This window comes from Echinops telfairi, unplaced genomic scaffold, assembly GCF_000313985.2.
Source record: "Echinops telfairi isolate 266 unplaced genomic scaffold, ASM31398v2 ScPeMD7_5592;HRSCAF=6446, whole genome shotgun sequence".
NCBI classification, from domain to species: Eukaryota; Metazoa; Chordata; class Mammalia; order Afrosoricida; family Tenrecidae; genus Echinops; species Echinops telfairi.
In genome coordinates this window covers 20096941-20111008 of record NW_022109491.1, presented here as the reverse complement: position 1 = coordinate 20111008, position 14068 = coordinate 20096941, and the positions used below count along the sequence as shown (strand labels likewise).

Here is a 14068-nt window from a genome sequence, read left to right as displayed (position 1 = left end):
AATTCTTTATGTCAAAGAACACATGCGCAATTGAAAAACTCAAGAACACTGTGGAAATGCAACAGAAAGAAGACTGACAGCAAAAAAATCCAGGAATATACTGTCATATATATTTTTAATTACCTTTTAAGACTTCAATGGTAACTATGAATTAGTAAAGAAACTTAAGATTTAACTTGAAAGATGCTTCTGTTGTTAGAGAGCCACACAGAGAAAGGCAGGCGAAATCAGATTACTTTTTCAGAAGAGTGCTGGAGGTGACATTCCACATTGGTCCGAGCTGTCCACTTCCCCACTGGGGTGTCACCAGCGAACTTTCGAGGAGTGCCGATTTCTTCTTCAGCATCGGCTCCCAAGAAGATTCTCTCATCAAAATCACCAACAGTTAGAACATATTCTTCATATTCCTTGTTCACTGATTTACTGCAAAGATAGTAATTTTAAGCTGTTAGGATAAAAGTCAGTTACACAATGGATTTATCTTGACTTACAGGTAGACTTAAGATCCACTGCCTAAGAAAACTGATTAGTCCTTTCTCATAATATTCATTCTGTCTCTCTGATAATATCACGAGTTCCTGTTTGATCATTGGGCATTTAAAATATTCATGCAGACATAAATAATTTTTAAAATATACAATAAAAACGTGTAACTGAAAGCTAGTTAAAGCTAGTCATGGAAAAGAAAATTCTAACAGACTATTGCGGAAATAATCCACTCTATCAAACTGATTCAATCCGTCAAAGTGATTCCACTTCAAAGCCTGCTTGTATAAGATTTCCACGACTGCAGGGCTTTGCAGAAGTAAACAGCCACATCTTTCTTTCTCAGAGCCACTGATAGCTGTGGCTTTTGGCCCTGTGGTTAGCAGTGCAACACTTATGCAACAGTGCCACCAGGACTTCTGGAGGAGACAACAGTGAGGTGCAATCTAGATTGGCCAACATTTGATTAATGAAAGAGCAAACACCAGCTGCGTTTCTCGGTCGAGCAGTTATTTTAAATATACTTTAAATTTTAAAAAAAAGTTAAAACATTCACTCAATATGCCACTAATGCAGGGGGAAAATGTGAATTTGGAAGATGTATCCTGATACAATGTTTCACTTAACAAACTTAACAATTTGTTATTAATACTGTCTACAATGTGCTGGATGCCTTTAGTACTAGAAACTTACCTATTATCAGTAAAACTGGAAAGGTCCAGGAGACATTCTCCTTTTAAAATCTGGGAAGAAAAAGCCATTTTAGGCCATCATTTAAGTACATGAAAATGAAGAAAAACATAAGGCTTATCTACATTGGTAGTCCTAAAATCACACATGCATAAATGCACACACAAGAATTATTAAACAGTTCTTTGAGACTAGTAAAGTCTATTTAGCATGCAAATAAAGTATTAAAAAGTCAAATTTTGAAAACCGAGCTTAGTCGATAGCAGTAGTTTCTAAATTTTAGTGACACATGAATCACTCAGGGAACTTGTTAAAAAGGCAGAATAATGGACACCACCACCAATGACTGAGTCCGTAGGCCTGAACTGAGACTGTACTTTTGAACAAATTCCTTAAGTAATTCTGAGGGAGGGAAACGAACATTCTTGAATGACCCTGGTGGCATAGTGAGTTACGCATTGGGGTATTAATTGAAAGGTTAGCAATCTGAAACCACCAGCTGTTCCTAGAGAGAAAGATGTAGCTTTTTACTCCTGCACAGAGTTAATTTCAGAAATCCACAGTGCAGTTCTATCCCAGGGTTGCTATGACTTGGAATAGGCTCAATGGCAGTGAGTTTTTCTTTGGTAAGAGAAGAAAACTATATTCTATCAATAGTTGCTGTTATGCCATAGTATATCAAAATTAATATGCAACATGAATTGTACATTCAAATGTATTCAAGGACAAGATGTCAACAGATAAACAAAGACAGCAGTAGGTGCCCTTCTCATCCTAAAAGAGGTGACCATAATTTAGCTTGCCAACAGTTAGCCATGTAGAAATTCCTAGTATTGCCATCTTATTTTTAAAATATTTTCAGGTAATAGATCTTGAAATTTAAATGTTTTATAATAAAAAATATATATCCTAAAAAGGCCAAACGAAACATCTATGGACTGTGGGCAGGTGGACCACTGTCCAAACCAGAATACGTTGGTGCATGAAAGGAGGTGCCATTAATAATTAAGCCAAGATAACAGGTAAAATCAGATATGAAGCCTGGTAAATTGGGACGTACAGTAATCATACCAGGGGCACTAGTGTACAATCACTGGAGAGGCTAACAAACATAATTCCAGGTTCCTTCGAAGTTTATTTTGCTGGAGATGTTCACCATACAGATAAGGAACAAGGGTATATTTATTTGAGGCAAGATGGAACAGAATAGAAAAGTTTATATTCAAGAAGAAGCCAGATGGGGAAATTCAAGCTTAGAAGAAAACCTCCTAACATTCTTACAAAGGGGACCACATAAAACAAAGCAAAACAAAAAAAAGCCCCAGAAAAACAACAACCCAACTCTACTGCCATTGGGATAACTCTGACTCACAACGCCCCTATGTCAGTTTTCCAAATCCGTAAATCATAACTGGAGCAGACAGCCTCCTCTTTTTTCCACAGAGAAGCTGGTGAGCTTGAACCATTCACCTTGACGTTAACAGTCCAATGCTTACTCAATACCACTTGTGCACAGTGATGACTAAATCAAAGTCCCTCGTTTTACCAAGAGAAAACTTAAGGCCTCACTGGATTAAGCAGGCTCAATGTTGGCGAAACACGAACTCAAGGTCCAAAATAAACATGCCAATTCATAAACATAGAAGCAGCTAAGTTACTGAGGGGAGAAAAAAAATCCAGAACGCAGGGACCCAGCAGGCAGCTACAAATTATAGTGAATCTTCTGTGGAATTAAAGGTGTGTTACCACATGTCATCCTACTGGTGGTAAAGAGTCAACAATTATTCAACGTGTCAGTAGTTTCATTAAACTTATTCTGATGTTCTCTTCAACGGCTGACTCTGATATTCTCTTCTTCCTAATTCTTTATGAGTACCTTGCAGTTACCTTGGCAGCACATCTACCTGACAGTACATATGATTGTCGTGTTCTTCAGTGTGTTTTAGTAAGGTCAAGGTGTGCTTAGGTAATCACATCATATAAGATCACAGGATAAATGTGCATCCTTGAGTACGATAACGCTAATAAGCTTGCTTAAAACACTATTTTATTTATTTTTTCCTGTTCAGGCTGCTGCTGACCGCTAAACTTAATCTTAGCCATTTAAGGACAGTACCTTCCTATCAAAGAGTTTCGAGATGTACGGCTTAAAGTAGTGCTCCTTTATTCCTTTTGCTTCAACCCGAAGTCCGTCGTGCAGTTCACACAGTTGGGCAATGATGCAGGGCGGCTCCTCAGGAGCCCTGAAGTCAGCGGCATGAAAATCAAGTGGCAAACCTAGTTTCACAGGGTAGGCAGAGATGCATGGGGGAGGGGAGAGCATGATCAACTTTGAACACTCTTTCTACAAACTGATCATCCATTTTCAAGAATAAGATCTCACCTTTAAATGATGGATTTAGCAAGTCTTGTCTATTGGGGCAAATAATGGCATTGGCAAAAATCAGATCCAAGCAGCACAGAAGTAAGTGGTAGGAGTTTACTAAATCATCCCCGATCATACGGAAGTTTCCTTTTAAGAACAAACACAAAACGATATAAAGCCCAGAAATCACTCACATCGCTTCCCCAGTAGAAATGTAAGACTAGTGAAAATGTCAGCTTACCCTTCGTGTAAACAAAGAGGGTCCAGCAGAAATTAAAGAGATCTTTAACGCTGCAAGGAATCTTCCTAAAAAGGAGGGGGACAAAATTGACTAGCTTGCTAAATATAACTTCAGGTGTTTTATTTAAACTGAGATAACAAATCTAAACAATCAGTAAAATCAAATTGCACATGATAAATCTAAACAATCAGTAAAATAAAATTACAGGTGAAGCTCCCTTCATTAGAGGCAAAATATAGCTCAACAATTGGAGTGGAATGAGCCTTTCCAAATCTGTATAAAATCTTAACATAGAAAATAGGTATTACCTGCAGCTTTCAGATATGGGTAATTGTAAATGGATATGGATGTGTGTGTATTACATATACATCTCAAAGGATATTTGTGGTACAGATTTTTCAAAAAGCAAACTCTTAATAAAGTCTGTATGATAATCTACATAAAGCCACATAAGGATTAAGGGTCTCACCTCTGCTTCCTGCTTCGTGGTAACTTTGGTAGCTCTTCATATGGATTTTGAAAAATATCTAAAAAAATGGGCTCAAATTTTTTGAAAATTACTGTAGATACCTCAAAATTTCTTTCTAGCCTTTTCATACGATCACGAAATTCCTGTGGCAGGTTTGACATGTCCATCCATTTCTTCATTTTACTAAAAAACTGAATTAAACTAAAAACAAAAACCAGAAAGAAAGCAAAAACCAGAAAATCAATGTATTTAATGGACTGAACAGAGATTCAATAGAAATAAAACATTCTATTAGTCGCTAAGAATCTTTACTAAAAAACATGGCGTTTAAACCTCACTAAAAAATGCTGCAAAATTATTTGTATGATCACCTTGGGGATACAAATTTTGATTAGTCCTCATTCTATAAAGTGTCTCCTAGGATGGAGTGAGAGCAGCTACCTACTTCTATTTCCTACAGCGCCTGGGCAATTCGCTGCATATAAATTACAAGTGCTTGCTAACAAATCAGTGGGTTTCCAATTTAAATTTAAGAAAAACATATTAGTCTCCCAAATGCTTGGCTTGTGAAGTTACCCACAAAATACTAGACCATTACAAGTTAGAACATTTCAAGTGTTTTGACATTGTTCCAATCTGAGGTCCCACCACCAAAACTGAACTGCCAGGGGGTTGTTGCTTACGTGCCTTCCAGTTGGCTCCAGTTTCACTGAAAATTGTGAGAAAGACTATGAGCTGGGATGCTAGATCCGATGTACCTACTTGAGAGTTTCTAATCTAGACCAGTGGTTCAGAAAACTCAGGTGCTGTCAAGTTGGCTGCCAACTCATAGCAACCCTACCTGGTCCTATGCCATCCTTACAATTGTTTCTAGGCTTGAGCCCGTTTGTGGTAGTCATGTAATTGTTTGTCAATTTGAGAAAAAGAGTGAAGGGGTGGAGTCTAGCCTGTCAATCAAGATGTAACCAATGAGGTCTCTGTGTGGGCATGGCCTTCTCCTGAGAATTATGGGAACTTCTGTTTTTCCTCCTTGGAGACAGGAGACACTTTCTCTCTCTGCTTACTCCCTTGGAAATTCTCAACTGACAAGACTCTCGGCTCACTCCCTGAGACACACTCTACTGAGATGACACATAGCACTACAATGATAGACCCCATGCCCTGGGAACTGGAGAAGCCATGTAGAGACCCCTGCCAGTGCTGAGATGATTACAATGCCACTGGGTCCAAAGACTGTCTACCCTTTGGCCTATGATCATCCTGCATTGAGTCATTTCATGTGTTTCAGGAGTCTAAAGGACTTTATAGATTGATATCGGACATTTGGGCTAATATCAGACTTAAGGACTTGATCTGTCCTGGACTGGGATGTTTTCTCAATGTTCAATTCCTCTTGTATATAAACCTCTTTCTTATACAACTACAAGTGTCTCCATGAACTTGTTTCTCTAGTCTACCCAGACTAACACATCACTGTTGTAGCCAGTGTGTCAATTCATCTCATTGAGGGTCTTCTTCCTCTTTTGCTGACCCTCTATTTTACCAAGCATGAGGTCCTTCAGGGACTGGTCTCAGTGGTTGAAATAATATTTACTACAGAGAATGAGGATAACACATTTACCAGATGATAATAATTAACACCACCAAGGATAGGAAAATAGATATTGTGTGCTCCCAGATCTGACAGCCCAAAGACACATAGGTAGTTTTCTATCTGATAATGTACAACCTGCTTCTAGCCATGAGGAAACTCGAGAAATCCAAAATGAGGGACGATAAATGAAAAAGAGGTGTGAAGTGGTTGTAGATTATACCCTTCATAAATGCCAATGATAAAAGAGAGATGATGAAAAATTCATCATCATATACAACATTGTACTGGTTATTAATGTCACTGGCCTATACACGTAAAAATGGGTGAAATAGAAAATATTCTATTATATGTACTCTATCCTTAAAAAAAGAAAAGAAGAAGACAGAGGCCATGAAAATGATCCTAAATAAAGAGACATGACAGCTGAATGCAATACCTGATCCTATACTGGAAAGCGTACTCAAAGGGTAGGGAAAAGCCATAGAGGACATCATTGGGTCAATTTACTAAACTGGACTAGAAATGGTAGGTTAGATAAAATATTGTATCAAGTTAAATCTGCTGAGATTAATAATTGTACTATACTTATATAAGAAGGGAGGGAGGGAGGGGGAAAATGAGGAGCTGATACCAAGGGCTCAAGCAGAAAGCAAATGTTTTGAGAATGATGACGGCAACAAATGTACAAAAGTGCTTGACACAATGGATTGATGGATGGCTTGTGATAAGAGTTGTATTAGCCCCCAATAAAATGATTTAAAAAAAAGAAAATACACATTAGACAATTAAGTGTGAAGAACTAAAATACAAGCTATATCAAAGAATTAAGCAAATGGGTTAATAATATTAATAACCAAACTAAACTTATGGCCACTGAGTCAATTCTAACTCATGGTGGCCCTATAGGGCAGGGTAAAATTGTCCCTGTAGGTTCCTGGGCTGTAACTATTTATAGGAGTAGAAAGTCTCATCTTTCTCCTGCAGGTGGGCTGGTGGTTTCGAACTGCTGACCTTTGGGTTGGCAGCCCAAAGTGCAACCAGTGCTTTACCACCAAGGCTCCTCAATATTAATAGTATTAGGTGAATCTGGGTAAAGGATCGATGTAATGTTTTTTGTACTTTTCTTATTACTGCAACCTTGTCTGTAAACTTGAAATTTACAAATTTTTAAAAAATTCAATGAAAAAGATATCATAGTTCCAAATATTGAACACAAAATACCTCTGGTTGAAGCCCACGTGTGAGGAGGAGAGGCAGAGGAAGAATGTAACTGGGAAAGGATAACAATGTGTTAACAACCTTGGTCAGGATTGAATGAGGTCAACTGTTTTCAAATAAACAACATAAATTCTAATGTTAAATTTAGAAGTTTTAAAAACAATATTGCAAAACCAAAGTACTTTACCTTAATTTAGCGGAGCGGAGTATCCTAGTAAGTGATACACAGTTTCCTTCCATGACACCCTTTCCAACTGTGGGAATAATGCTTTTGCGGCATGCAACATATAACGAACATGCCAACCAGTGTACAACTTCTCCCTGGCAGACAGAAGGCAAACAGCAAAATGGATGTTAATATGCTTAGAACTCCAAAATCAAACAAAATCTTAGAATGACAGGTTAATTTTCCTTCTGTAGCTAAAGGATGCTTGTTGCCGGGTGTTGAGTTTATTATGATTTACAGCAACTTTACATACAATAAAACACTGCCCAAACTCGTACCATCCTGACCATCACTGCCATATTTGAACCCACTGTTGCAGTCACTATGTCAATGTCAAGGTCACAAAGCTCAGTTACTTATAATACTAGGTATTTTTATTTAGGCCTGTGTTCTCACCCCTTATTTATCAAATATGGTTAGGTTCCAAAAACCAGGTTATTATGGGGAAATCAGCATTATACAAATGGAAGATAATCACATCCAATCACAAAATGGAAGAGAATGTCTACTTCTTCGTGGCCCAGTCAAGATGACACATCACCTTTACTATCACAGCCACCATTAATCTAGCATCAGAACGGGTGTTCATTGCCAGACATGCATCATCAATGCTTTAAATAGCTTGACTGTGGTTGTGAAGTACCATTTAGTTGGTTCCAATTCCAAGTAACCAGAATGAAACACTGTCTGGTCCCGGACCATCATCACAATTGCTGGCACAGTGTCAATCCATCGCGCTGAAGGTTGTCTTTTTCAATGATTTCCCCCCCCCCCCAAGAATCATATCCTTTGGCAGGGATTGGCCTCTCCAGATACAGAACATGCCCAAAGTATAGGAGATAGACTCTCACCAACCTAACTTCCCAGGAGTATTTTGGCTGCACTTCCAAGCACTGTCCCTTCTGGCAGTTCAGACTAGCCAACAGTCTTTGCCAACACCAAATTCAAAGGCATCCGATCTTCTTAGTGGTCCTTATTCATTGTCCAGCTTTCACATGTTTATGAGGTGACTGAAAATGCCATGGTCTGGTCAGGTGAGTCTCAATCTCTAATGTGCCATTTTTGCTTTTTAATATTTAAGAATTTTTTAAGTCAATCTGGCAAATGTATTATATCAAATAGTAGATTATTTTACTATTGTAGTAAATGGTGAAATGTTGGATAACAAGATAGTTGATAAGTGAGGAGTAGGTGTATTATTGAAAGAGGTTCTCTTATAATTTATCTGCTTCCACTTTCTTGATTTTAAAATACCAGCTGGTCTTGAGGATGCTCAAGGGATTTTTCACCATTTCAGTTTTATATATCTTTAAAACCAGTTGGACAGTGAAAGAAAAGGTCACAATAGAGAGCGAGCAAGGGAGAAAGTCACAAAAATATTTTTTGAATCACAAAAAAATACCTGTTTTATGTAACTGTCATTTTTATAAGGTAAAAATTTGGGGACCAATTTACCCTTAAACATAGTCTTTAAAATATTATGTACGGATCTTCATCTCAGCTGATATTTCAACTTATAACACTATAATAAAGGTGACATTTGTAAATTCAACATGGAATACCAGTAATTTGTGACTTATAACAAACTGCAGTATGAGTGCTTGCACTTTGTTTTTATCTTACTGGTAGTAATTTGTACTATGTGTAGTGTTGCATCACGTAATTTGTTGTTTTTTTATTTTTAGATGTTCTTACAGATAAGCACTGCTGACTACGGCCTAGTCTAAAATGAAATTGATGTCGGTGTCAAGAGTCGTAAAGAACAGAAAATTGGGCAATGTTCAACTCCAAGGGCATGACAGTTGAACTGCAACTGCAGTGGCTTGACTGTGAACCTAAGCACTGAAATGATACTATGAAACATAAGAAGAAAAAAAGGCGGCTACAATCCATACAACTCTTAGGCTTATCAAGCTAATATCCTGACTAGAAACACCAACCCCATTTCCAGGAATAATCTGGATAAACCCAAAGCCTTTTATAAATGCAACTAGACCTCAACTGCCAAAATAACTTTATCCACCTTTTTTTCATCATCAAAGCTTTGTCTATTTTAGAATGCATTTCTTTATTACAGGAGTTCTGGTGAATTGGTTATGAATTGCGCTGCCAGCCACAAAAGCTCACAGTTCAAACTCACCAGTACAGTGAATCTCAACCTTCCTAATGCAGAGACCCTTTAATACAGTTCCTCATGTTGTGGTAACCCCCAACCATAAAGTGATTTTTGTTGCTACTTCATAACTGTCATTTTGCTACTGTTATGAGTAGGGCGACCCCTGGGAAAGGGTCATTTGACCCACAAAGGGGTCAAGACCCATAGGTTTAGACCTGCTTCACCAGTAGATCCACAGGAAAAAGATTAGGCGTAAATCTTGGAGACCCAAAGGGTCAATTTGTCCCATAGGGTCTCTGTAAGTCAGACTGGACTCCCTGGCTTCGAGTTTGGTTTTTAAGTATTAAAATATTAGGTTTGTATGTTATGTTTCTAACCCCTAGAGACAAATAAGAATTGGATTTACAAAGTTGTCGATACGAAAAGGCAATAATAATGAAAACTTAAAATTAAAAAGAAAAGATATTCTACCTAAAGGAAACAGAGGTCCAGGGCACCGGTATTAATTTTACTCAGAGCCAGACACTGGACTATCCATCAAGTTAAAGTCCCTTAATCCTCCCATCCGGCGACTGTGTTAAGATGATCCCCATTAGACAGATGAGCGAACTGCGTACTATGAGATAAGCATGCTTGGCGTGTTAGCTTTGATCAAGTGATTGCAGAAGCAATGCCACAAAATGCGCAACCCGAGGGCAGAAGTTAAATGGCTAAGACTCTGCTCCTGGCCAGCCCGCCCTTGGGCCCGTGGCTGGACCTCTGGGGGCTCCGCTTTCTCATCTGGGGAACCGGACCCGAGACCACGATCAGAGGGCTGTGGGGAGTAACGAGCCGCCACGTGGAAGCGCGGCCCGGTTCTGGGGACGCGGTCAGGGTACCCTTTACCACCGACGCCCCAGTTCCTAAGAGGATGGCGCGGGCCGGGCCAGTTCCTTCCGTTCGTGCACTGGGCTGCTATGGGCCGGCCTCGATGGCACCTAACAAAGACCACAACATCGCGGCCTGGAGGGCACTTCGCTGGGCTGCGGCGGGCCCGGTGTGGAAGTCGCCGGTCTAGGAGACCCCAGGGGTGTGACCTTGGGGAAGCTGCGCCTGGCCGGGGTTTCCGCTGCCAGCTTCAGGAAATGGGGGAGAGGGGCCCCCGGGTCGCTAGCAGCCCCTCCAGCGCCGGCTCGGCACTTACTGGCGCCCTGCGGGGCAGCGACCCCTCAGGGTGGGGACACCTCCACCCCCCCCAGAGAGGCGGGGTCGGGCAGGGGTGGGGCCTGGCCGCGGACCCCCCACAGCCCTACACGTCGGGGGGTCCAGGGGGGCCGGCCGCCTCCCCTGCAGCACTGCTCACCTCCAGGCTGTAGTTGCCCCGGATGGCGGTGAAGTCGTCCAGGGCTTCGGCCGCGCTCCCTTCGTCCAGGTTCAGCTCCTGACACAGGGCCTGGAGCGCCTCCCCAGCAGAGGCGACCCCCGCCGCCCCCTCCGCGTCGGACTCCTCCTCGAACATCCCTTCGGGCCCTGCGGGTGGCCTGGTCGCGGCCCCTAACTCCAGTCGCCCTCCGAGCGCGCTACCCACAATCCCCCGCGCCAAAGCGCGCGAAAACTGGCGACCACTGAGCGGCACTCCTCCCGGGGCCTGCCTCCACGTTTCTCTTCAGAAGAGTCCGCTCGCCCTCCTGACAAGAAGACGGAACTCGAATCCTAGTCAAACTGGACTTCCGCCCTGAAGGGCAGCAGTGGGCCCAGTCCGCGGGGCAAAGCTGGGGGGCAGTGGGGGGAGGGGGGGTGCGGCCTCCGCGCTGAGCCTCCTGGGAGTTGTAGTCCACATCCGGCCCCGTAGCGGGTAGCTGACCCCTTTGGAGAGCTAGGTCGGCCAATTGCAAATTGACTTTGTTTATCTTAGCGAGGAGCTGCCTCTTTCCTGCCAGACTGTGCTGGTGTTCAAAGGCGCCCAAAACGCCCCATCTCCCAACTAAATTTATCCACTGGAATTAGGAGATGGAGGCAGCGCCTCTCCTCGGATGTCTCTAGTGAATCTGTTGGATAATTGAATGTGGCTTAGGAGGCTAGCACAGGACTGGGGAAGCAAGCTATGAGACACCCTTTCTCAGCTCCCTAGACTTTGGGAACTTTTCCAATAAAGGCAGTCATTCTAGGCTTGGGAATGTCCGGCTGGTCTCTCAGCTTATCCTTCTAACAAAACGTGCCCAGGAAGAGCCACAACAGTCTTTTAAAAGGGCAAATCAGAGCATGTACTTCCTTTGATTAAAATCCTACTGCAATTCCTATCCTTAAAATAATATGCGAACTCTATCCCATGCCCTACAACGCCCTGTGTAACCTGGCCCACTTCATTTGGTGCATTGTGCCCACCGCCTCAGGGATTTGATTGGAACGCTGGAAAATGCCAAGTTCTTTGCCTTGCCAGTTCTTCCTCCTAGGCTGATGAAGCTGCCCCAAATGCTGTTTGCCAGATTTTTGCTTGCCTGGCTCCTCCTCGTTCAAGTTTAAATATCATTTGCTTCTACCATCCCTGTCTAAAGTAGCTGACTCCAGCCTCCACTCCCAACACCTGGTTTCATTATCTTCAGGCACCTGATCACCATCTGCAACTAGCTTTTTTTCTCATTGGCTGGCTCTTCCTACTTAAATCTGAGTGGAGAGGAGGAACTTTTCCTTCCTGTTGCGGATCCAATGTTTAGATTAGGGCCTGACACACCAGAAGCACTCGGGACATTCTGCTTGAAACATTACCAAGAGTCTAATGTTGAGTGAATGAGGGGAAGGAGCCACTGGATCTCAGACCTCACAGAAAACCTCAGCATTATCCTCCAGGCAGGGAAGGATAAGGATAATATCACCTTTTAGCCAGGTGATAATCATCAGTCTGTATTTTGGACTGGTCTTACAAGCTGAAAGGAATGTAAGAAATACGCTCCAGCTGTAGGGAGGGCAGCTGCTTGTGGAGCGGCCTGGGGCAAAAGCTAGACTGGTTAAGCAAGATGATGGATTGGGGGTGGAGGAGGCAGGGCCAACTAGATCCACCCTGCCAGAGTGGCTAGGCCCTATGCATTTAAGTGGATACAATGCTGGGGTGGGGATTAAATTTGTGTATTTTTCAAAGATTCGAGTTATGTGTTTATCAAACTTCACTATAACTATTTAGGGTTTCTCTTACCTGGTATTATAAAATAGGCCTACATATGTGATGAAAATCAATATGCTGATCATGATTACAGAGAGTCTGTAAACCTACCTACAGACCATATTGACTGGAGGTGCTAAAAGGGGAATTAGGGATTTCACAGAAGCAACAGGATTTCTTTTAAGCCAGAAGCCTGTGTAGAATTGGAGGCTTAGCCCAGTCATTGAGCCATGGACTCAGCAACCTCCCTGTCGAGGCCCCTCGCTTCCCAATGCTACGTACCCCCTACCCGCCTTCTCCAGCCGCCACCTTCTTGCAGGCCGTTTCCACTGAGGAAAAGGAATTTTATCGTATGTCCGCCATCCAGAACCTCCACTCTTTCGACCCCTTTGCTGATTCAAGTAAGGGTGATGACCTGCTGCCTGCGGGGACAGAGGATTATATCCATATAAGAATTCAACAGTGCAACGGCAGGAAGACCCTTACCACTGTCCAAGGGATTGCTGATGTGTAGGACAAAAAGAAACTAGTGAAGGCGTTTAAGAAGACATTTGCCTGCAATGGTACTGAGATTGAGCATCCAGAATACGGAGAAGGGAGTCAGCTCCAGTGACCAGCGCAAACACATAGGCCAGTTCCTTGTAGAGATTGGACTGGTGCTTGTGGCTCACGGAAGCTGAAGGGAGGATTTCCTTGCAATGAGTACAAAAATTCCCTCTGTCCCTTGTCACAAGTTTAAAACCTCACAGCTTGTATGATATAACCATTTGGGGTCCACTTTTAACTTGGACTAGTGTAAGTCCTTCATGCAATAAACTGAAAAGTGCCATTAAAAAAAGGGAAAAAAAGAATTGGAGGCTTAGGTAGAAATGTGAATTCCACCCTGAACTGCTGGGGAAGCCTACAGGGAGGAAAAAAACCCCGAAAAACTGGTTTTTAAAAAAAAGTTAGCAAGTAGTTTGTTGTTGGATGCAGCAAAGCAGGACAAGTATGTGCCCAAGAGCGCCCCACCCCTCACCACCACACACACACCTGGTAGGACTGAAAGTTAGAGAGAGGCAGTGAGCCTGGTATGTTTGTGGTGACCCCATGGATCCACTTGTTAAGTGGAAATTGGGGAGATGCAGCAAAGAAGAGATGGGCCGAGTTTAGACATGTTCCAAAAGTACATGTTGACCGATTCACAGAGGAGAGAGAGTGGGACGGACTGACAGGCCTGAAGGTGGGGAGTTGAACAGACTCCTCAGCCTTTGGATATAACAGCCCATGGGTCCTAGGGCTGAGAGTGAGAAGGGGCCAGCTAGCCTGAATGCAGGGAGGTGTGTGTGGAATCACAATCTTGTTGTTGGTACCCGCCCTTGACCTAGCTTGGATGGCTGGGGCTGAACTGACCAGAACCTGAGCAGTTGAAGAAAGATATTTGATTCTGGGAGCTGGTGTAGATTGCCGAAATGTGGTGGCTTCTTGTGGACAGCCTTTGCTTATGGAAGCATGTGGCCAAAGTTCTAATATGAAGGAAATTTCTTC

General features: G+C 42.4%; 1 protein-coding gene across 1 annotated transcript in view; it reads right to left on the bottom strand.

Annotated features, from left to right (window-relative positions):
* The window catches only part of RBL1 (RB transcriptional corepressor like 1), a 53773-nt gene extending 42870 nt beyond the window's left edge, over window positions 1-10903 (bottom strand). The window contains exons 1-8 of the mRNA XM_004698254.2: window positions 10748-10903; window positions 7251-7384; window positions 4252-4452; window positions 3783-3847; window positions 3560-3688; window positions 3293-3453; window positions 1180-1229; window positions 237-423 (exon numbers count right to left, since the gene is read on the bottom strand). Of these exons, the coding sequence (XP_004698311.1) occupies window positions 237-423; window positions 1180-1229; window positions 3293-3453; window positions 3560-3688; window positions 3783-3847; window positions 4252-4452; window positions 7251-7384; window positions 10748-10903 (1083 nt within the window). The remainder of the gene's footprint in view (window positions 1-236; window positions 424-1179; window positions 1230-3292; window positions 3454-3559; window positions 3689-3782; window positions 3848-4251; window positions 4453-7250; window positions 7385-10747) is intronic.
* Window positions 10904-14068: the final 3165 nt, after the last annotated feature.